The 24487-nt window shown below is 32.3% G+C and overlaps 1 protein-coding gene across 3 annotated transcripts in view; it reads left to right on the forward strand.

Annotated features, from left to right (window-relative positions):
- The window catches only part of LOC126777981 (potassium voltage-gated channel protein Shal), a 168338-nt gene that overhangs the window by 86683 nt on the left and 57168 nt on the right, over positions 1-24487 (forward strand). The window contains exon 5 of one of the 3 annotated variants that reach the window (XR_007670112.1): positions 572-2455. Coding sequence is in view for 1 of the 3 variants with exons in the window: in XM_050501350.1 (XP_050357307.1) it covers positions 572-670 (99 nt within the window). In the remaining 2 variants the exon portion in view is untranslated. Of the gene's footprint in view, positions 1-571; positions 7926-24487 lie in introns of those variants that run through there. The other 2 variants (XR_007670113.1, XM_050501350.1) reach the window with 2 other exon arrangements.

Below are 24487 nucleotides of genomic sequence, written 5' to 3' on the forward strand. Positions count from 1 at the left end.
CGGTCCACAGATAATTAAACTCATAACATAGCCAATAGATAACACACTACACGTTACACACTGATGGGTCTACAATAAAAAATGTTTTTCTCTTTTAAATCGGCATGCTTCCCGCACAATGTCACACTTTTATCTATACATTTGCGACTCGATCACTCTCAAGATATTTTTTTTAATTTAGCATATTTGTTATCTGTATTTATGTATATCCTACTGTTATTTATTAATTAATATGTTACCTAAAGCTTTTTCTCGATGTTGAATGCTTTCGAAATTACTTTCGTTGTTATGTAGATTTAAAAGCGAATTGGCTTGATAAATTACTGTCTTTTCTCTTTCTATATTTAAAAATAATATATTAATTATGTTTGAAATGATTTTGCATATAATATATTTGCATACATGATTTTATGTAAAAAATAATGATTTCAAAATAGGAGATTAATATTTCAAACAGTGCCATTTGTTTTCAGTCGACATAACGTTTACGAAATATCAGCTAAAAAAATATGCAATAATATTTACTCACATTAGTGTTGCTTTATTGAAAAATGTTCTTTTTCCTTTACAGCAAGCGTGTGGTAAATACATTCCAGCGGGGAGCACAGTACAGGGTAACCAGACCGGTGTGGCAATGGACGGTACCTATCTCGTCGAAGCATCCTTCTAGGATCCGACAACTAGCGCTCATGTTGAGAGCTATGTGTGAACATGACTTTACCATGGACTGTGTTTCCATGGATATCATGAAAGACTATCGCGCAAATCTGATAGCAATTACTATGATACGTGTATTATCTTGTTAATTTTAACACGATACTGCCTAATGTTTAACTGATATCATGTTTGTATGTGTTAATCTAATGGAGACCTCAAAAACACATGCTTCCAAATATCATCTCATGAATGTTTAATGCGATAATATTTACGTCCACACATGTTTTTGCATTATATAATTATGTTTATCTTTCTCGAGGGTGATGATATATTTTTTTATGATGTGTTAATGACGTGTATGGGTGGCATTATTCAAATGGAATAAAACCGCCCATTCATGACATCGACAAAACGTCAATTTATAATAAATAGTTTGGAATTTTATATTTAAATATGACAGTTTTGTGTATGAAGTACTATGATATATCAAGGCTAGTGGACTGTAAATTAGTGTGTATCAGAAACGTTAGATTATAAATAACAATATGAACACACTAAGATACCTTTACTCATACATGTGTGCTCCACAGGTCTCCATTAGAATTTAATATCTATCCCATACGTGGTTTCTTTTATTCGTATACCTAGTTATAAAACAGTATTAATAAGGTTTTTAATAATATTAATAAGGTGTATGATTGGATCGAATCTCGCCCGTGGGGCTACAAGATTTTCCGCTTCCGAAAATCGTTAGAAAAAGACAAAAATTAGTTTTTTGAAATTTCATTCTAGTCAATAGTTGAAATCATATCAATATTGGTAACAGAAAATTATTATCTTAGCTATTTCTGAAATTTGATTTGATCCACTAGGTTACTAGTGCCTTCAATTACTCATTAAACTGTAAACTGTTACTCTGTGTTAGTGAAAGATAGAAAATAGATATTCTTGTATAAAAATAATAAAGAGGCGTTATAGGTACGTAGCACTGTGATCTTATCTGTATTTATTAGTTTCCCAATTAGACCCAAATGGGGTCAATCTATACTTAATTGACCCAAAGGTCAAATTCGGAATTATCACCATAACCATTAGTGCTAATTCTGGTGTATATAATCACATAAGTATTTAAGCAGGATTTAAAAAATAGCTCTCTTTTTTAACCCCGCCCATAAGAAAGAGATAGCAGTACGTTTGTTCGTGCTTAATTAAATTTGAGATTGTATACAAAATAATTACCGCTACTGATTGTTATAAGCGTGAATATAATACTCATAAACGTTAGTATGAACGTGATATCATAGTTTGTGCTACGTGTCTAGTACATTGCGGAGTATCGTCAACTATTTTCGATTTATGACTGGTTGAATCGCGCAATGAATTTTAAACAATGAAATTTTATGATTGGTTTAAAATGTAGACCCTTACCTTCTAGTTGATGTCTTATGATTGCTATAGGTAAAGTGTTATGTATAGATACATGAATTTATGTGGTTAAAAATAGATATTTACTTGAAGATAAACGTTAAAATTGTAGATATAAGATATAATTATTAAGTGTGTGTTGCATTGAATGCATGTTTTAATATCCGAACGTTGAGAGACAACGTCCCTGACAGGTCAATGATCGGATGACTTTGAAGGGGCGAAGAATTTACGATAAAAAAATTTATCATCGTTTATTAGCTCCACATTCTACCGCAAAACAGCAGTTCTTGTTATTGTTGCGTTCCGGTTTGAAGGGTGAGTGAGCCAGTGTAATTACAGGCACAAGGGACATAAAATCTTAGTTCCCAAGGTTGGTGGCGCATTGGCTGTATAAGCGATGGTTGACATTTCTTACAATGTCAATGTCTAAGGGCGTTTGGTGACCACTTCCCATCAGGTGGCCCATATGCTCGTCCGCCTTCCTATTCTATAAAAAAAAAAAACTATCGAATAATATCATTATGACAAGTTACAATTTTAACTAATAATAACTATAAAACATAACATAACTTTTTTTTTAATATTCATTGTAACAATTTTATGTAAAATGTTCATTTTTGTAATGTATCTCTAGTTATGGTCAACTGTCAGTAGTGTCAAATGTCAAAGTGTCAGGAGCGTATTCTCTCAGCGGCCGGAATTTAGTAAAAAAAAAAAAACGTTTTTCGCAGATAATAAATAATTGTGCATGAATTATAATTGACATATGTATATTAAAAAAATAACATTGGATGAATCGTTAGTTTTTTGATAAATCGTGTATGAATCAACCGTTGATAAATCTGTGAGAAACTTGAATACATAGTAGTAAATTATATAAGCCGAATTCGATGTTGAAAGATCTCTTCCAAAACTATTGCCACCTTTTTCTATTAAAATTTAATGAATTAAATTTGGTAAATAATTGAATGTTAATGTTTAAGAGACGGTTAATAGTCATTGAATTCTTCGTAAATTAAAGAATCGTAAATATTAGTGAAGTTTGAATCTTTTTGATAATCGTTGAATATTCTTCATGAAGCTATGAATTTAATTTGAATAGAGAATAATGAAAATGGAATATAAAATCGTTCCTTTTTTGAAAATCCGTTGCGTTTGTAACTTTTTATTATGTATTCCATGAAGAATTTTAATATTAATATTATCAATAAATTTATACGTTCTTTTTTTTAAATTTAAATCTAGTCATAGAATGCCACGAATAAGTCCTCACCTACACATAATGATACCAAAACAGGTAATAAATATTAATTTAGATTTCTTTAATACCACTATTATAATAATTTTATACTATTAAGCTCCTCTATGAATTCCTCCCTGTGATTCTATGGCTGTTTAATAATGTATTATATATGTATATATATATTGTTATTATAATTTAATATTTTCTTACGTTTAAATGTTGAGTTTATAGTAATTGTTATTGTTGTAACATGGCCTATGTAAGTATGTATACCTTATATAATATCACCGTGAGGAGTTCGTGAAAAAACCATTTCTGTTTTGTAAATAAAAATCAATTTAATTATCGCATTAGGATAATCTATTGTATTTAATGACGTTTTATCTCTAGTAAAATATTTTTTGTTGATAGCAAACTTTCAATTATTAAATATATGTTGTCTGTATGTCTCTTTTTAACAACATTGCTATCTCAACTTAAGATATATTCACTGTCTCTCTCTGTCATATAAAAACAGATTATTCGTAATGATTACGGATGTTGCCAGTTTTTTAAATAATATCATGTCTATAGATAGAACGTTATTAATTAGAATACTATTTCAATTATTTGGAGTAATTAATAAATTATTGGAGTAATGTTAACATTATGAAATTGATGACACCAAATTATTTGCCAAAAACATTTACATTTTAAAACTTATACCTAGATCTTCAGATATTTCTTTGTAGTCATGTAAAATAAGTCAATAAGTAACAATAGCGGGCTAATTGTTGTCCAAATATACATGGTCAAAGACCATTGCCAATCTCGCGTGGGGTAAATGGAACAACATGTATTATTCCAAATATATGCTGTATGGGTCAAAACCTTTGCCTTTTCTAAGATAATAAAAAAAAATGCGAATAGCAAATGAGTAGTTAAAATCATAATAAAGGTACATCTTAAGTATTTAAAATGAGAACTCAAATTGTCAAAAACATTTTCAAAAAACCATCGTTTTATATATGATTGTGTTTCGTTTGTCAATCATCCCGCTGTTGCCATCTTAATGTGAATTAAAAAAAATTGTTTCATTTCAATTATTAAGTTTTTTAATAATAAATAATCATGGTACTTATTTCAATGTTTTCTAGATAATACAAAATGATCCTTAAATATGAATTTTAGTTAGCGCACATTATAGATTTTTATCGAACGTAGTTTTTATTTTGGGCTGTTTCTATCTATGATAAAATCGATAAAAATGCGCACACACATTATAAATAACAATGAAATTATAAATGGATAATAAGTCTATGATGTGCATTAGCTTTTAGATTAACTAAACGTTGTAATATAAAATAAATCAATTTGAATGATGTAAGATATTTGAACCGAGATGTGTCGATTTGATTAATATTTTTGAGTGATAATGTGATTGTGTTGGCTGCTAGTCACGAAGACGTTCTTTAATATACTATGGAACTATGTTACAAATATTTAAATATACCACATATAAGATTATAATATAATCGCTTACATTTGGAAAACGATTTCATACATTTGACAGCTTCTACACGCGACTTGTCAAATACTATGTTGTCAAAACGTCATGATTCAACGTCAGAATCTGTTTAAATATATCACATACAAGATTATAATATAATCGAGTGTAACAAGAAATCGATTTCATACTGTTTGACAGATGACAGCACACGAATTGTCGAACGTAATTTTGTAAAACGTCAGGCAAACTGGAGTTGCAACGAAAATTCTGCTGTCATTGAGTATTTAGTTTATTTGACTGTTTATTTTGTTTACTTTACAAAATAAGTTATTTTAGTTACTATTACTAAGTATCGTATGCAAATTATACTGTAGACTATTTCTAATCCCTATGTCCTGGGTTCAAGCCAAGGTTCGGTTTATGAGTAGCGATTGGGTATTTCTATCAAGATGTTTAAAAATTCTTAGTAGGAGCCCATTTATTTTGAGTATAAAAGTCTTAAAAGTCCTAATTTGGCAGTAAAACTATTCAGTGTTAGCACTCCCGTGCCTCGGAAAACACGCAAAACCAGTTCAGCTTATCAAAGTTAGATAATAAAGAGTGCACCTGTTTACTGGAACACTACACCTTCACCATTTATACCATGGCTTTAATAAACAAGTCACAGGACATTTTTCAGGACTTACAAATATAGCAATATGCGTAATATAGATTCGAGTTGTCTCTAAGTAAATGTAATAATATAATTAATTAATATAACCAATATGGAAGTTTGATCGTTGCAACACTAGTTAAATAGCAACCTGATATTAATATAAATAAGTAAAGGGTTAAAATAGACATAGAAAGAGTTGTAAAATATTATGTCATTGATAATAATTCATTCTTAAATTTTCCGCGTATTATAAATAATAAAAATTATAACATAGTTTTTAAAAATAAATTATTTAAACATGCTCAAATAAAAAAAGCAATTTCTGACACCAATTTTCACATTGAAAATGTGAAAAATATGTCACGTGCAACAAATTTTCGTAAATTTCATTTCATTTAACAAAAATATACTGACATTTTGAGTTTTTGAAATAAAATCGTAATAATTAAAAACATATAATTTCCAATACTTAAATTCAAGCTTTTATTTGCATTTTTTTTAATTCGACTTTAAAATATTGAAGCTACACGTGTTCGTGATAAGTACGCCTTAGTGTGTCGCAGGACCAAAGGGGATGTTCTTTTGTAGGGTAATAAGTAGAATAAAGTAATATAACTCGTCATGTCAAGGTTAGATAATTTTGTCAGATCAAAAGTTAAAAGTGACATTGCCAGTGAAGTCATCTATGATCAGTGTTGGAAAACGGATGAATTTAGCAGATTGGGTTACTAGAATCTTCTATAAAATATCGTTCGATATTTAAAAACCCTTTGAACAGCCTTTAAGTATATTTGATGACTGGATTTAAGTTAGCATGAGTCTTAGGATGGTTCCGATATTATGCCCCTCTTGGTTACAAGTCGCCCGCCAACTTTTATTTGGATTTTCTTATTCACCATTATATTCTCAAAGCCTAGGGAAAAAGCCTAGATTCTGATTATAGTCGTAGTCAAAATGGCGACCATTAAATTATTCGCTTTAAGCCCACCAATGTTAATGGCACACAATCATAATTTGTATATTTTATCCGCCTAGGACGGATACAAATATTTTATCATTGATATTTTATCTATACACTTTTCATTACGTATTGGCCATAATTAGCAACTGGCTTTGATGGCATATTGTGGTAAAAGAGCCTTACCACAACATGCCTGCTTGGGCACCGAGAGACTTGGAAATTAATACTTACAATAAAAAATCCTAAAAATTATACCTAATCGGATGCTTACGTTAATAAATCCATGTTCCAAATTTCAGATTTCTAAACTCAGTGTTACGGGACTAACGACTTTATGAATATAGATTCTCATTCTTATATTATTGATAGTTCAATAATCCATATAATTACAGTCCATTACCACTTAGATTCCTCATCCCTTGGTTGACAAGGCAATGACGGTGTACGGGTGAAGGAAATCGTTTTTATTTTTTAAAGTGCCAGTGTTTATGGGCGAAGGTTGTTGATTTGTCTTCCTAAAACAAATTAAATAAATAGATAGAATATAATTGAATTTCATCTAAAAAGTTGATTGTCGTTTACAAAAAAAAAATGTTCGGAATATAGAAAAGTTTTTTATAAGTCTGTGGTGTTAACCGATTGTTTTTAGATTATATTATTTCGTTTAGTTTATTTTATTTTGAATAAAAAATGGTTGTCAATAGTTAAAGAACTACTATAAAGTTAAATTATATAAAGACCTTTTTTGGGAAACAGTTGTTTTTAAAATATGCTATAAATAACATTGCTTACATGTTAAAGGCCAACTAACCATCTACTACCAGAAATATATACTTAGTAATTAAATAAACATAAGTTTTGAATTAAAATAAACTAAAATCGAATAGTTTTTTGGCGTGAAATGTCGTAAAATCTTGATCCTCTATACCTATCTCATAATATAGGAAATACAGGCCTCCAAATACCGAGGGGCCTGGGCTGTCAGGGCCCTAAACATCGAAGGGACTTGGTTAGATGGCTGAAATGTACTGAATGAATGTGTCTGTTTCACTGAAAAGACGGATATTTTAATAAGCTGATTCAAATGTAAGACCTTCACATCTCTGAAGCTCAATATGTTTTTATTATACTGTTAATATATAGATCAATGTCCAATACATAATAGCACATAGATTACTTTTAATTATATATAATAATATAAGAAATTATCATTATTATAATTATGTAACTATACTTAAAGCGATTTAAAGCGGTCGATCGTTAATGAAATACCATATTATTATTATTATTATTAGCTAAAAATGTACTTTTTAAACTGGCAATGTTGCATTTTAAACAAATGTGTCAATGAATTTTAACTAACTATTATAATAAATAATAATATGTGATACGATTATATTTTTTTATTATAAAAAAACAACTTCATTATTTTAAATAATAATGTTGAGTCGTAATCCTAAGTAATATTATTAATAAATGCGAAATGGTGATTTCGCTTTCACGTCTTACCTATTAAACTGATCGTTAGGAAATTTTGCATAGATGTTGTAACGGTATAGAAAAGGACATAAGGTACCTAACACCAGCCCCCACTTACTCATATTCATTCATAATTTTATACTAGTTGTGTCTGTCAATAGTCCAAGCATACTCATCAACCAACTAGTGAGAGCAACTCTCTAATAGGGTTTGTTCATGTCAAATACGCCGACTGGAAACGCCATTTCGGTGTATTATACTTAGTATACTCACTCGACCAAATGTGATGTCGAAAGGCGAACAATAATTTTTAAAATAATAATAATATGAAACACAATTATATATTGTATTATTTATATATATAATAACATTGTTGAATGTAACTACTAGATGGCGCTGAACATAACATTCTATACCGTTGACCATAACAGTTGGTATACACTAGACAACGGAGAATATTTCTCACGCAAGTCGTATCAAGTTTTATTTTACAAACTCTTACATAGACATTAGCTATATATAAATTATATTAAAATGTAATTGTATCACAAATAAATGATATTGTAAGTCTTTGGTTTTGAACCTTTAGCTTAATTCTTTGTTATTTTGAGAAGAAAAAAAACTTAATTGTATATAACGACATATTAAATTTTATTTACATTAATTTGTTAATATTATTATAAATAGTGACAATTATAATATTATATCACAAAGTGTTTGTTTGTTTGTTACTGCAAATCTCAGAAATTAGTAATATTTATTTGTTGGAATTTTTATCATATTTATATAATGAAGAGGTAAGTTGTATAAAGACCTGGAGTAATTAAGATGGCATTGTTATACTCTCGTGCCTCGGAATACACTTGATGACTGATACTGATATTACGTCATTTCATTCCTATACGTATTTATTATATTACTGTGTAAATAGAGAGTGAGTGTTTGCAACACTGAAATGGAAAACAAAACTTTACTAACATAATAAATGAGAAAGTAATTCTGTCTGTCTGTGTGTCTTTCGCGGCAAAAACACTGAACCGATTTTGATGAAATTTGAAACAACTTAAATGCCTAGGAAGGACATAGCCTTACTTATTTATAGCTAACACCTGACTCCACCTTCTGTGGGTTCACGTATATTATCATCATACAAGATTATAAAAATAACCCTACGACTGGTTCGGATGACGATTCTACCACAAAATCCACAATGTATTCAGTATCAATACCAATAATTCAAATGATCATTCAATTTGCATCAAAGTATTATAATCCTGCATGAAAATCAACGAAAATAAACTGCTAACTTTTCAATCATCTATTTAATGACCTTGTACATAATGAAATGCCATAAATATTAGATATGAAATTGGCGTTTTGTACGGGAGGAATATAAAGTCAATTTTTTTTTACAATATATTTAATTAATCAAAGTATGCACCGTTGTTATCTATGCACTTTTGCCATCTTTTTTTTTTTTTTTTTATAGAATAGGAAGGTGGACGAGCATATGGGCCACCTGATGGTAAGTGGTCACCAAACGCCCTTAGACATTGGCATTGTAAGAAATGTCAACCATCGCTTATAGCCAATGCGGCACCAACCTCGGGAACTAAGATTTTATGTCCCTTGTGCCTGTAATTACACTGGCTCACTCACCCTTCAAACCGGAACACAACAATATCAAGTATTGCTGTTTTGCGGTAGAATATCTGATGAGTGGGTGGTACCTACCCAGACGGGCTTGCACAAAGCCCTACCACCAGTATCTCATAGGTAGTTCATTGATCCCTTTACTAAAAAAATCATGGCGGCGAGAATCAAAACTCTTTGAATGCGGTTTGGACTGCCGCATCGGAGTTGAATTTTTTTCCTTGTAAGAAGTTGTCCAAATTCCGGAAAAAATGGTAATCTGTTGGAGCAAGGTCCGGGGAGTACGGTGGATGTCGCAGACATTCTAATTGTAGCTCATCTAACTTGGTGGTTGTTTGTTGTGCAGTGTGTGGTCTTGCGTTGTCGTGAAGCAGCAGTGGCCTAGAGCGATTGCCAATCTCGGTTGTTTAGCAGCTAGATCCTCCTCCATGGTTTACAGTTGCTGACAATAGATATCTGCCGTAATCGTTTGGTCAGATTTTAGAGAGCTGCAGAGAACGACACCGGCGCTAGTCCACCAAACACTCACAAGTAACTTTTTCTGCTTTACTAACTTTAGGGCAGGATTTGTCTGGGTCTCCAGAGTTCAGCCGTTGCGACGAGCGCTTCCGATTATCGTACAGTATTCAATTTTCATCACAAGTAATAATTCGATTTAAAATCCCTTCATTATTGTGTCGGTTGAGCAAAGTATCACAGCAGTCGACGCGTGTTTGCAAGTTCGATTCACTCAATTCATGAGGTATGGGTACCTTTCAAGTTCAAGTTTTTTTACTTTCCCGATTTGCTTCAAGTGGATTAATACAGTTTTATCACTTACCCTGAAGCCTGCAGCTATCTCTGAAGAGCTTTGTGATGGATCCGCTTCCACAATAGCCTTTAATTCTTCATTTTCCACTTTGGTCTCCGGCGTCCACGGAGTTGGTTCTGAATGTCAAAATTTCCAGAACGAAAACTTTGAAACCAAATTGTACCGTGCTTTCTTTTGCGACACCAGAACCGTACACATCATTAATCCTTCGAGCTGTTTCTGCAGCACTGGTGCCACGGTAGAACTCGTACTCTTAAATATACCGATATTTCATGTTTTCCATTGTGCGGCAATAAGCGACGCCAAAGTAAAAAATAATGAGGAAAAAACAAATGAATGACTGTTTTCAAAACTCAAATGTACCAGCTAAATGAATTTATAAATTTGAATTTGGAATTCTTTACCAAAGAGGAGATATTTCAGATCAAAGTGGTCAGTACGACAAAATGCTAATTTCATGTGTAAGGACCTATTATTTATATATAATTAAGGCATATTATTAATACACTACAGTAACAGTAACAGCCTGTGAATGTCCCACTGCTGAGCTAAAGGCCTCCTCTCCTCTTTTTTTTTTTTTGAGGAGAAGGTTTGGAGCTTATTCTACCACGCTGCTCCAATGCGGATATCATTAATATATGATTCAAAATTCGAATAAAAGCCAACACAGGAAATCATCAAGATAAAGTACACAATAAGGTACATATATATATATATATATATATGGAATAGGAATGCGGACGAGCATATGGGCTACCTGGCGGTGAGTGGTCACCAACGCCCACCAGACATTGGCATTGTAAAAAAGGTTAACCATCGCTAACATGACCAATGCGCCACCAACCTTGGGAACTAAGATGTTATGTCCCTTGTGTCTGTAATTACACTGGCTCACTCACCCTTCAAACCGGAACACAACAATACCAAGTGCTGCTGTTTTGCGGTCGAATATCTGATGAGTGGGTGGTATCTACCCAGGCGAGCTTGCACCCTACCACCAAGTAAATTGTAGAATGAAACCAATTTAAATATCCGTAGCGCAAATTATGGCGTAAGAGATTATACAGTGAAAATATCCATAAGAAAAAGTGCCCTATAATAAAATATCCTATCGAATGTATGTAATTAGTGTACCATAGCTAAAGGTACCGTACCTGAAATGTATGTATAAATTTTGATATAAAGTGTAACAGGGTCATTTAACAAAGCGCTTGTTGAAGGCGGGTGTCTAATTTTCTCATTTTAATTCCGTTTTACTTTACAGAGTACCATTCCAATCTCTAGACTTAGCATCACCACTTTACATACCAAATTACATAATTTTAATACTTCTTATCTAAACGTTGCCTATAAAGTATAAATAACAATTATTCTCTGCGCCATCTGTGAGCACATTTAAGAACTATTATATTGTTTTAAAAGCCGTCGCATAGATGGAGTTACAAAAAAAAATGTTTAATAAAAATGCATACTATATCAATAGATGACGTTAGTGAGCTATATTGCTTTGTATAGTGATTTTTTAACTTTATTATGAATATTGATTGAATCTATCACATTTCTGAAATACGTTGTCTAGATTCGCTACTAAGCATGGAAGTGATTACTCTGAAGTGATAAAATAAATTTTAGTTGTGTGAACAGTGGAAAGCAATTATTTTGTTTCATTTACCATTTAGTCCCTCGAAATTACATCGGCGTAAAGAGGCAGTCTTTCAGGTGGACTACCCAGCAAGTGGTCTTTGTATTGGACATTGGCATTGTAAGGAACCCATCCCTAAGATGTCCGATGCGTTACCAACCTTGGGAACTAAGATGTTGCTTCCCTTGTGCCTGTGGTCACACTTACTCAAACTTCAGACCGGTACACAATAAAATTAAGTATCGCTGCTTGGCGGTAGAATATAATATGATGACTAACCAGATGGGCTTGCAGCCTTTCTGATCTGATTTCTGTGTCGAAGATGGCCATGTCAAATGTAGTTCCCCTGGGTTCAACAAAAAAAAAGTATGTCAACCCAGTTACTCATAATCAGGTCAACGACGCAGATTAGGTATCTTGACATGATAAGCCATATGTATTTAAGATATTAAGACATCAAAACGTTAATCACAATATAATAAATGTTTAATAAATTATATAATATTTCTCATCATTTACTTGTTTAATGATAGGATTAGTGATGCTTATGTCCGTCACGACATGCCAAGGCTAGCCCGGAGATCAATTACCTGAACATCCCTTATGTCGGTAATTATGTTGGCTATTCACGAAAAGCCGTCAAATATAAGTTATATAGGAGTAATGTTGATAGGAGGAGGATAGGAGGTGGACTCTTTTTAAATAGTATTAGGTAGGATGGCAAGTGGGCCACCTGATTTTATTTGTCTCCACTGCCCATAGACATCGGCGTTGTAAAAAATATATATTAACAATTCATTATATCACCAATGCGCAATCAGCCTTAGTGTCTAAGATTTTATGTCCCTTGTGCCTGTAGTTACACTGGCTCATTCACTCCACAAGCCGGAGCACAAAAATACTAAGCATTTCTGCATGGCGGTAGAATAACTGATGAATGAGTGGTACCCTACTAACTTATCCAGTATGCTTGCACAAAGGCTTACTACCAAGTAGGCACACACACAATTCACTTACCATCTCCTTGCTGTGTTAGGACCATTGGAAGTTGAAGCAAAAAAATTATTTAAAAATACCAGCAAACGTCGCAATTGTACTTAGTCCTACGTGCCTTCATTATTATGTAATTTCATACTGATTACTCTATTACTCAAAAGAATAGGCGTTAGTTATATTCTTTACAAAAAGTTACATCCAGTACCTACGTTTCACTATGGATAAAGTCCTCCACTGCTCTTAAAGAGAGCTTATTCCATCTTTATAAAGCACGTCGTTGTAACATAGGTTTCTATATACACTATGACACAAGGTGTTTATACTTAATTTTAATAAAAATCCTCAATCCATACTTGAACTGCCGCTAGGCGTCAATTAGTTATTATAAATGATTTTATTAGTAAATCCTGTACTCTGTCTCTGACTATCTATTTGACAAAAATGCGTAGAATAAATTTTTGGTGGATCTCGTGCTGGAACCACTTGTACGTAATATGCAAATTTAAATTTTGTAAAAAAAAAGAGTAAATACTAAGTTTCTTGCCCGTTCTTCTCGATAGAATCCACATTTCGAACCGGTGGTAGTGCTTAAGGATTTAAAAGCACTTGTCTTTTACAAGACTTCTATTTGAATAAAAATATTTTGATTTCATTTCATTTCATTTGGCATGTGCCATATTGCACTTTTCTGTCGTGAATTTGTCTATAGCATCCCGGAGTCAGGAAGTTGGCAGTGTTCATACCCCTTTGGAAAGCACGTAGAGCTGATGTCGCATTTTCGGTCGTGTCGAATTCCTCTCCACAATAGATTATGAGAGTGAGGGAATATAGAGTGCACTTTTGTTTGCGCACACATTTGTGCACTATAATATGTCCCGCAATTGGCCGGTCTGCCTTGAGAATGGCCGCCGCGGCCGCTATCGATCAAAAGCACAATAACATCATACTTTCATCAGAAACATGCAGGTTTGTGTTTAACACATATTTATACACAAAAAATAATATGAGAGTTCAGTGGTGCATACCCGGATTTGAACCTAGATACCTAGAACTTGTTTTCCAGTCACGGCTACCTCTCACCTAATTAAAGTTAAATAAAACAAGTGAAACACTGTTACACATCGCACGGTAAGATATCAATACAAAAACTAGACATTCATAGATCATTAAATGGCGCCAGAATATATTTACCATTGTTGATTTTTACCTAGAAATTCTTTATAAATATACATAATTGAAAAATACATATTTCTGATTAAATACAATAATTGGATTGGATAAAAATTTGCATAAGTGTTAACTATGAGGAAGCTTTTTTTTGTTTATTAAATAAGTGAATAATAAATATTGGATTCCATGGTTTTTTTCTTTAACAACAATCAGTACATTGGCCCACTACTGGGCCAATTACAGCAGTTAATTACGAGTACCAATATTTTTAATTTCACATTAATTATCTGTGACACATAACTGAGTCGAGAGCTTTGTTTTTTCAACTAGCCAATCATAACGCAATGGCGGATACATGTCTCTCGCAAAGTGCGCCAAAGCTTCAGGTTCTCCGCCTTCCGCATCCAGTCAGAATATCTGACTGGCGGGCTCCTTCAGTCCTCTATTCACGGAAAAGTGCTTTGTAAGTTAATTTAATTAAAGTATTGTGTGTAATGAAATAATTGAATACAGTGTATATTATGCTAACCGTAACTAGGACAGCAAAGATTTAGCAGACTTGTACCTACACCCCGTTGGGAATACTTTGGGTGGGTTTCATTTCTTCCGTGATACGAGTACGCTATTATCCCAAAATCAGTCTTACGATACCACAGATTGAAATGGATGGATCAGCTGCAATAAATGGAATCAAAATATTTGCTTAGCTACTATGTATATATATTATATTATATATATAAATAAAAGATTTTTGATTTTTGTTACATTTTTAAAAACCGATAAATTATAATAATTTTTAATTTTAATTGACAGTTTAAAAATTTTAATGTTAACGTTTTTATATATATTTTATATAAAACAGGAAACTGAGTAATCTCGACATCAGAAAGTTTAAAGCTATAAAACAATCTTGAGCTCTCTTTACAGTTATACACACACATACATACATACACACACATGGTTAGTAATTGTGGAGAGAATAAAAAAATTGCGCTAAGTGTGCCTTACTTGTGCGGTGAAGAGAGTACAGGCGCAGGGGAAGCCGAATTTGAAGTATTCTTACAGTAACAGCCTGTTAATGTCCCACTGCTGGGCTAAGGCCTCCTCTCCCTTTTGAGGAGAAGGTTTGGAGCTTATTCCACCACGCTGCTCCAATGCGGGTTGGTAGAATACACATGTGGCAGAATTTCAATGAAATTGGACACATGCAGGTTTCCTCACGATGTTTTCCTTCACCGTTAAGCACGAGATGAATTATAAACACAAATTAAGCACATGAAAATTCAGTGGTGCTTGCCCGGGTTTGAACCCACGATCATCGGTTAAGATTCACGCGTTCTTACCACTAGGCCATCTCGGCTTTTTTTAAGAACATCATTTTTGAATGTAGACTCTAACAGAAAGAACTAGCAAGATATGATAGTAGGTAAAATTATTTCTGTTATTATTCAAAAACCTAACCAAATAATTTTTTCAATACTTTTATCATCTTTATATTTTTATTCGATTATTCATTTTATATTTTGGTTATTAAATCACTTTACGATAAAGCATTTTCTCGGGACGCGCAATACTTTAATAATTCAATATATGTTCTTGATTATTAGTAATTTTTATTGATAAATAATTGTTAAGTATTCTTCTAGATTCGTAAAAGGTTTAAAAGAAACAGGGAATGAAATTTATCAGATTTTTGTCAACATTTATAATGATTTATTGATGCATTCCACTTACTTCTACGTATTATAATAATGTTCGATTAATATATGTAGTTATGATGTTTTTCGGTAGATGGCACTAGTAGTACATTGTGCTGTTTGAATCGCGCTGGCCACAATCACAGTTAGAATCATAACCAGGGGGCACAAACACAAACAAAATGTCACTTTATCGCAACCGAATCGAAGCGTGATCGTTGCCGTTAATCCGTTTTCCTATTCGTTAATTTAATTATCGACTATTGGCATAAAAGTTACCAAATAAGTTTGGTTTTGACACAACGGTATATGTTAACGTCATATCGGTTCGGTTCCATTAGGAATAAATTTAGAATAGTCAAAGTTGGATTGGAATTGAATCGAGAATGTATCTTAATTGTTGTACATTAGTAGAATTGTTATTGTTATAATTTTTTTTTAATACAGTTCCTTATTTCAAGTGGTGTTTGATTTCCTGTAGGCAGTTAATAAGTAAACAAACATTTATACACAAACGCTATTTTTTTTTAATTTATTATAATTCATGTTTCATGATTCATATTAGATGAAGTCATATTTCATGTTAGATTCATATATTCATGTTAGATGAATTCATATTCATGTTTATAAGTGACATTATTTTTTTAAAACTGTTACGAAATACGCAGCAAAAATAAAACAGGTACGAAAAAAATAATTAAACGCGTACTAAGTATAAGACGCATTTGATTTATGATTTTATATAAAAATAACTTTTATGTATAAATAGAAGTTATTTTTGCTTACTATATACCCAATAAAATCATTAAATATATATATTTTTAAAATAATACAGTTCCTCCTTCGTCTGTACATAGCGGGCTGTTCCGAGCGGCCACAGTTGGCCGACAGACCGCGAAGTTCAAATCTCCGTCGTAATTGATAAATAAACGGCGCGTGCGCAACTTACAACGGGTCAACCAACTTGACTTTATTGAGAACTATATGCTTTTACGTTAATTAGAGATTTTTTTATGATTAATCTTGATTTTGACGTGTTGACGTTGAGGTTCCGTATGTTCAGTGGTGGAGGTGATCGGAATATTACTATATTTTATTTTATAAACAGTGCAATTTTTATTAACTTACTGCTGTTTTAAATACTATTCATATTATATTATCTTCAGCTGAGACGGTACAGTGGTTAGAACCAGCCCCGGATTTATGTTTACTCCTACAAGGCACCAGCCAAGGGACCTCCTCCAGAAAATAATATATTTTTACTCTACATTTCGGATTGGAATGGGGTCAAATTTCAAAGTGCCTAGGACAATCGTACGCTACGCGTCGACCTATACTTATGCATAGTGAATATATTCTAGAAACAATTCGTTTTACGTACGAATGTTAGAATTACTTTGAACTCATGTAGATTTCTTCAAGACGTTTTAGTTCAAGATAATTTATACATACAAATTAAGCGCATTCAATTTAAGTGTTCGATACCCGGATTTGAACCTGGTTACCTAGAATTGGTGTTCCAGTCATGGCTATCCCTTACCTAATTAAAATCCAATTAAAATAAGTAAAACACTGCTACACATCGCACGGTAAGACATCAATACAAAAACTAGACATTCATAGATCATTAAATGACGCCAGAATATTTGTATTTCCTATGCTGGTTTTTTACGGAATTACAAATATTCCTATTTACCCCTCTGATTATGCGTAAAACTTGTGTTAGGAGTGGGGGAGCCAATAGCCCAAGGGATTCATCGAACTGTCGATTTTAACATAATGAAGTGGTCCGTAACCCATGGCGCTATTGATGCTTTAAAAAATAATGTAATTAATAAAGTGCATGTCAATATATTATATAATATAAATTAAGTACATAGTCCAGTGCTGTTTGTCCGCTGTGGCTTTGAACCCGCAATCTACGAATAAAATCCACGTGTTCTAGATACTTTAACAGGAAGTGCTTACAAAAATATTAAAGAGATCTTAAAATTTATACCAGGCAATAGCTGGTTAATAAATATATCTGTATATAGACAAGTTCAGTACTTTGACCTCGTTTGTTTGTAAAACAGAAAAAAAATATGGAAATAAGAGTTTTTTGTACATGTAAATGTCCCACTGCCGGGCTAAGCATTCTCAGTTTTTGAGGAGTTTTGGAGCTCACTTTAATATATGAGGTGGATTTTCTTCCACCATATAAAAGTTCCCTATCAATGTTTTGACTCACAGCCGGAGGACGAGATGAACTATAAGCCTAAATTTAGCACTTGAATATTCATTGCTTGCCCTAGATCATTGCCATCATATCATAGAAAATGAAAAAGTTCTTAAAAATAGTATAAAACACTGTTGAGAGATATAGAATCGATAACAAATAACCACAACAGCGCAATTTTAGTCATTTCCTACCTCGCACAACCACTCTGTGGAACCAGCGGTTTTCCCGAACCAATACGATATATTTTTTTTATAGTATAGATTGGCGGACGAGCATATGAGCCGGGCCACCTGTTGGTAAGTGGTCACCAAAGCCAATAGACATTGGCATTGTAAGAAATTTTAACCATCGCTTACATCGCCAACGCGCCACCAACCTTGGAAACTAAGATTTTATGTCCCTTGTGCCTATAATTACTGGTTTACTGGTGGTAACGCTTTGTGCAAGCACATCTGGGTAGGTACCACCCACTCATCAAATATTCTACCGCAAAATAGCAGTACTTATTATTGTTGTTTTCCAGTTTGAAGGGTGAGTGAGCCAGTGTAATTACAGGCACAAGGGATAGAAACCTTTAAGAAAAGAGGCCTACATATTCCCTAAAGGCTGGCAACGCTTCCAACTTTCGTTGTTGTAGGTCAATGGAAGTCACTTTTCATCAGGTGAGCCACCTGTTTAGTCCTACATTTATAATTTTAATAATCCTTAAAGTACAGTAAAGGTTAAACATTTAAGTTATATACAAGATTATATAATTGTTATATAATCTTGTATTCTTGTTTTATCTTTTTGTTGAACATCATTTTTTGTGGCTTCTTTACAAAGCAGCGCGCTGTGTAATATACATTATGTTAATTCAGTTTCAAAAGTTTGTCTGTGATTTTAAAATAACTCCCTTTTTTAAGTTATTTATAGTATTAGTCATCAGTATATTTGTAAGATAGCAAAAAAATATATTTTATTTTCATTTTTGTCTGCGTATTTGTTCGAGTGTAATTTTCAAAACGGCTAAAAATTACAAATTCAAGTAGCTGAAATATTATAAAGTATATTCCAATGTGCCATTTTGTCTTTATTTCATCAAAGTCGGTTGTGTCTATCAAAAGATATAACAGCTTAAATTTCACATATGTATTTGTTTGTTAACTATTTTAAGATTATTTTATTATTATTATGTGCAGAGAGGGAATAGTGCACGCGTCTTGGGTACAATGCCACAGGACAATCTTTTAGACGGCGTGATTTTGCTTTAAATTCGTAATGTGTGTTTTGTTCTTTGTATTTTAAATTTGTATTTTATAAAAACGTATGTACATAGTTTCACATAAATATTTTTGAAAAATTTATATTTGTATATACTACAAAAAAACAGATTATTTATGAAAATAAATTAATTTTAAGTTAATATGGTCATTTGCGAGATACCTGCCATATTATAATAAATATTTTATGTATATAATTCTAATTATTATTAGAGTTAAGTACGTTAAAATGATAGTTTTTATAGAATTTTCACCAAGAACACGTTGGCGAAAAAGTGGATTTTGCTTTTAAGTTTGTTTTACTCAAATATTCAATATTTGTCGTATTTAATCCACTGGGTGACTTAAATATCACAACTGTTAATCTAAATATCTAATTTATAACTCAATCATACAATACGTATAATTATGACAAGTTAAAAAAAAAATACATAAGTTACTAAATGTCAAATGAATCGTCTTATTAAAATAATTTTCCCATAAACTTAGTACAAAAAACCTTCACCGTCATATGGTCTAAGTAACTTAAGTTACCCCAAGGAAGGGTAAGCACCTGCAGACCACGGTTCAGTTATTATGACCTTACTTAGCCCTTGATAATGTCTCAGAGCTACTGAGTATACTTTGTTGTAAATAATAAGTATTTATATATTTTTATTTGTTTTTTTTATTTCGTTTTAAAATTTAAATATAATAAAAAAGCTAATAAATTTCGGTACGAGCTTCCCTAATTATTAATACTTGTTTTGAATTGTAATTCTTCTTTCGTATGTTATACTCAAGACACATCACGCTCTTTATGTTACTGATTGCCCATGTGGACTTAGTGTAAGTTCTATAAATATAAATAACCCTTGATGATTCCAGTAGTTAGAAGACGAGTTTTTTTGGGATATTATTAATACACTACATATACTAATTTTCTTTTGTAAATACATACTTATAAAGATAATTACACCCAGACTCAGGACATCAAATCAAATGTCTGTCCTGGGTGGGAATCGAACTCACAACCTTCGCCGTGAAAGGCAAGTATCTACTAACCACGCCAACCGGTCCTAACCGATGCACGATGACGAGTTCAAGCCGTTCAAGCACTTCCGTATTGTCACATGGTTAATTTGTGTTTATAATTAATCTCGTTCTCGGCGGTTAAAGAAAACATCGTCAGGAAACTTGCATGTGGTGGACGGAATCTGCCGCATGTATAATCCAGCTCCAAAACTTCTCAAAAAGGAGAAGAATTAACCCAGCATTACATTTATACGCACTTTACTTTTTTTATTGTACGCTTTTTTGATTGTCCTAAATAAGACATGATATTATAATACTCAATTGACGTCACAGTCACAAACTATAAAACTCGGTTTGTATGAAATTAAAATTATTCAATAACGGCTTTACTTATAAACGTTGCTTACCACGTGTTTACTTAAAAACTGATTTCTCTCTTTCTGTCGTTATTGTTTTGACATTCGAAAGAAGAGAAAATAACCAGATACGCTTGCATATAAACAAAATTTATAGATAATTTATTCAAAAAGTTTCATTTGCACTAAAACTTTATAGTTTGAAATATGAGTTAAACTATTCATTTTGGTACTTCGATGACTCAATTGTTTTTCAATTTCAATACTTAGTTTAATAGCTTTTGGTTGTGTTTAGTGGGCGAAGATTTATATATTATTATTATTTCATACATTTATATCAGTCATAATGACTGAACATAATATCATATATATTATAAATACTATATATCCCTATATCTTTGTCCCTTTCGACGATCCTTTCGCCGGTTCTTCTTAGTTTTCTGAACCGTTATTAATCAGCTTTTTGACAATAAATGGGCACTTGGCACGCTTCAATATTTAAATTTCTATTGCAATTTCCGTATATAAAATGTATGAAGAGCTATATAATCCATTACCTTTAATAAAATAGTAATAATTGTTATACGCGCAGCCGATAATAACATTTTTCTTTCTATTTCCTGAACATTGCTTTGATATAGGTATTTTTAATCCTGATATGGGGCCGTTTTGTCCGTTTTGAAAAAAACTACTGATAACTAAGAAATGCTATAACAGGGACTTGAAGATTTCAATAAAATTTTAATAAAATCGGTCCTTAAAAAAGTTCTGAAAATTTATGGGTAGTGTCAAAACTGATTCTTCAATTCTGATCTTCTGAACAAGGACTTACCATCTTTACATTTAAGTGTTAGCATATTATCAACAAAAAGCCATTTAGTCAGCTCCAGATTTATGCCTAAAATTAAGGTCTATAAGGTACCGACCACTCAACCAAGTATATTATAATTTTACTCTAACTTCTTCGGAATGGGGTGGCCTCAAATATCAGTGCTAGAGACTTTGGATCTCTGTCCGGTCCTGCCTTTACTAAGCACAGTTATTCCATGATAATGATAGTGTGGAACATTAAAATTATCCCAGATTCCTATACCTCATATGACAAATCGCATTAATCACAAAATGCTAGAAGTTTCCGTTAAATATATACATAAACACACACATTCACACGCACACAGCGAAGCAAGAACTTATGTGATAGTGTGCGAGAGTAAAAACTCAACTCGTGCGCTTATTAGCCACATAAGAACATAAGCGGTACAGTTCTGTTTCGCTCGCTCTCGTGGAATTTATATTTCTGTATCCCTCGCACGTACAGGTAATATTAATTAATGTACTCGACTGGCGAACCGTTTGACCAATGTGTTATGTTTTGATTTAATATGTGGAAACGTATTATTTTCCTCATTACGTTGTTATTTAAGTAATAAGTTAACTATTTGGTTAGTAATTATAGAGTTTTATTGGTATATATCTTGTTTTTAATTAAGATAATATTTTAAATTAATTATTTTTGTGATATATTTTTTTAAATTTAACGTTTTGAGTTTGAATTTCGAATAACCCATGCTTGTAATAAAACAAAAAACATGTTGAACTTCCAGACTCAACAGCTTAGTATCTCTACGATAATGAATTCTAAAGTCAAAAATATATATAAAAAATAAAATCATATCTATAAACTTATATAAGGTATAATATTATATTACACTTAGTTAATTAGTAACTGCTTTACTTATAAGCGTTGGATTGAATGCTTAGTTTTTAAACTGATTTCGCTCTTTCTGTCATTATTGATTTGACATTCGAAAGAAAAAAACAAAGCATCCTTTAACTAATCACCCGCCTAACGAAAGGCCTAAAATATTGTAATATCACGCGTTTTTCATATTTTATTGATTATATTAAATACTTGTTCTTCGCCTTATAAATTTATTATAAACATCATTTTTATATTCACAACAATAAACGAAAAAAACACAGACTGGTGCAGTGTGATACGTTACTACAGATAATAATAATATAATAAAAAAACACTTAGAATTAAATATTTAAATCTTAAACAAACATAAAATAAAATTACAAATAAATGAAATAAACCAAAAATTAAAATTTCTCAAATAATAAAAACTATAAAAATAATAAGTGTTACCAACTTGAAGGAGATATTACAGATTTCTTAAAGCTAAATATATTTTGGCTGAAGATAACGATGTCAAGGCTAATATAGGTTCGATGCAACGTTTACCTTTAATGTATGTAGCGTTGCGTACTATATACAAAAAAAAATCTTTCAACTTACCTATATCATATACATACGAGTACGACCTTTGAAAGTATATATATAACCGTACCGGAATTTGGGCACATATATAATTAGTTAAAACAATAATTGGTGGTAGGGCTTTGTGCAAGCTTGTCTGTTTTATATTTTTTTGTGAATCAGCAATACTCAGTATTGTCCTGTTCCGTTTTGATTTATGAGTAAGCCAGTGAAATTATAAATTATTCTAAATAGTTACGTCACTCGTTAGAAACAAGTCGCGGTGGAGAAAGTTGATGGAAGATCAGACGATCACATTGCTGTTGGTGAAACCAGGATAGTGTTCCCGTAACTAATCTTGCAGTTCTAACTTGTTGCCACGAATGACTTCCAAGGACACGTTCATTATATAACAAAAATTAATATTTTGACTTATTTCTGATTATTTTGGTTTTTTATCGAGAATTGCTCTTTTATAAAAAAAGAAGGCGGACGAGCATATGGGCCACCTGATGATAAGTAATCACCAACGCCCTTAGACGTTGGCGTTGTTAGAAATCTTAACCGTTAACCATCGCTTACATCACCAATGCGCCACCAACCTTGAGAACTAAGATGTTATTTCATTGTGCCTTTAATTACACTGGTTCACTCACTCTTTAAACCGGAATACAACAATACCAAGTACTGCTGTTTTGCGGTAGAATATCTGATGAGTGGGTGGTACCTACCCAGACGAGCTTGCACAAAGCTCTACCACCAGTCACACATCGACTCGACATGTTTCGACAAGTATTTTGTTCCCATCGTTATGAAGCGTAACTGATACGCCAAGACAAGTTTTGCGCGATAAATAATGTAAATTAAAGCCGAATATAATGAACACATTAAAATTTCCCCGTTATTGTAGTTGACTATTCAAAAGACTGCTTGAAGTTCTGGGCTTAAATCCAGACCAAACCAGGTCAGAGCGAATAGAATTCCATTAATTTCATCAGTTCTGGAATTCAATTGATTCTCAGCCAGAAAAGTTTAAGTTTTACTTTCTTGCCTCGAACAACACGTGAACCCGAGGCCCTGCGCCTGAACTCTCAGTCTTTCAGACTAATCGGAGAGAAGGTGTAAAGGTCATTTATATAAGTATTTGTGCACTCGTACACTATAATATTTCCTGTGCAGTCCTCGACCCTACATAGTTAGACCGACCTCGAGTCCTAACATAGTTGGGCAAATTCAATCTAAGACATTTCTTTTTAACTAAGAATGCATATCATCAGATCATTATAAGATTATTATTTAATAAGGACTGTATATAACTGCATGTACAATGGTATTTTATAGACAAAATAAAATAACTACTATAATCTCGAACATCGTATCGTAATCATTTGTTGCTGCTATAAAATTCAGAGCCTGGGAATATAACGAGGTATAATGTCGATAAAATGTTTATGAATCAAGATTTTAGATATGATTAACTTCATATAGAG

The sequence above is a fragment of the Nymphalis io genome, chromosome 24 (assembly GCF_905147045.1).
Source record: "Nymphalis io chromosome 24, ilAglIoxx1.1, whole genome shotgun sequence".
NCBI classification, from domain to species: Eukaryota; Metazoa; Arthropoda; class Insecta; order Lepidoptera; family Nymphalidae; genus Nymphalis; species Nymphalis io.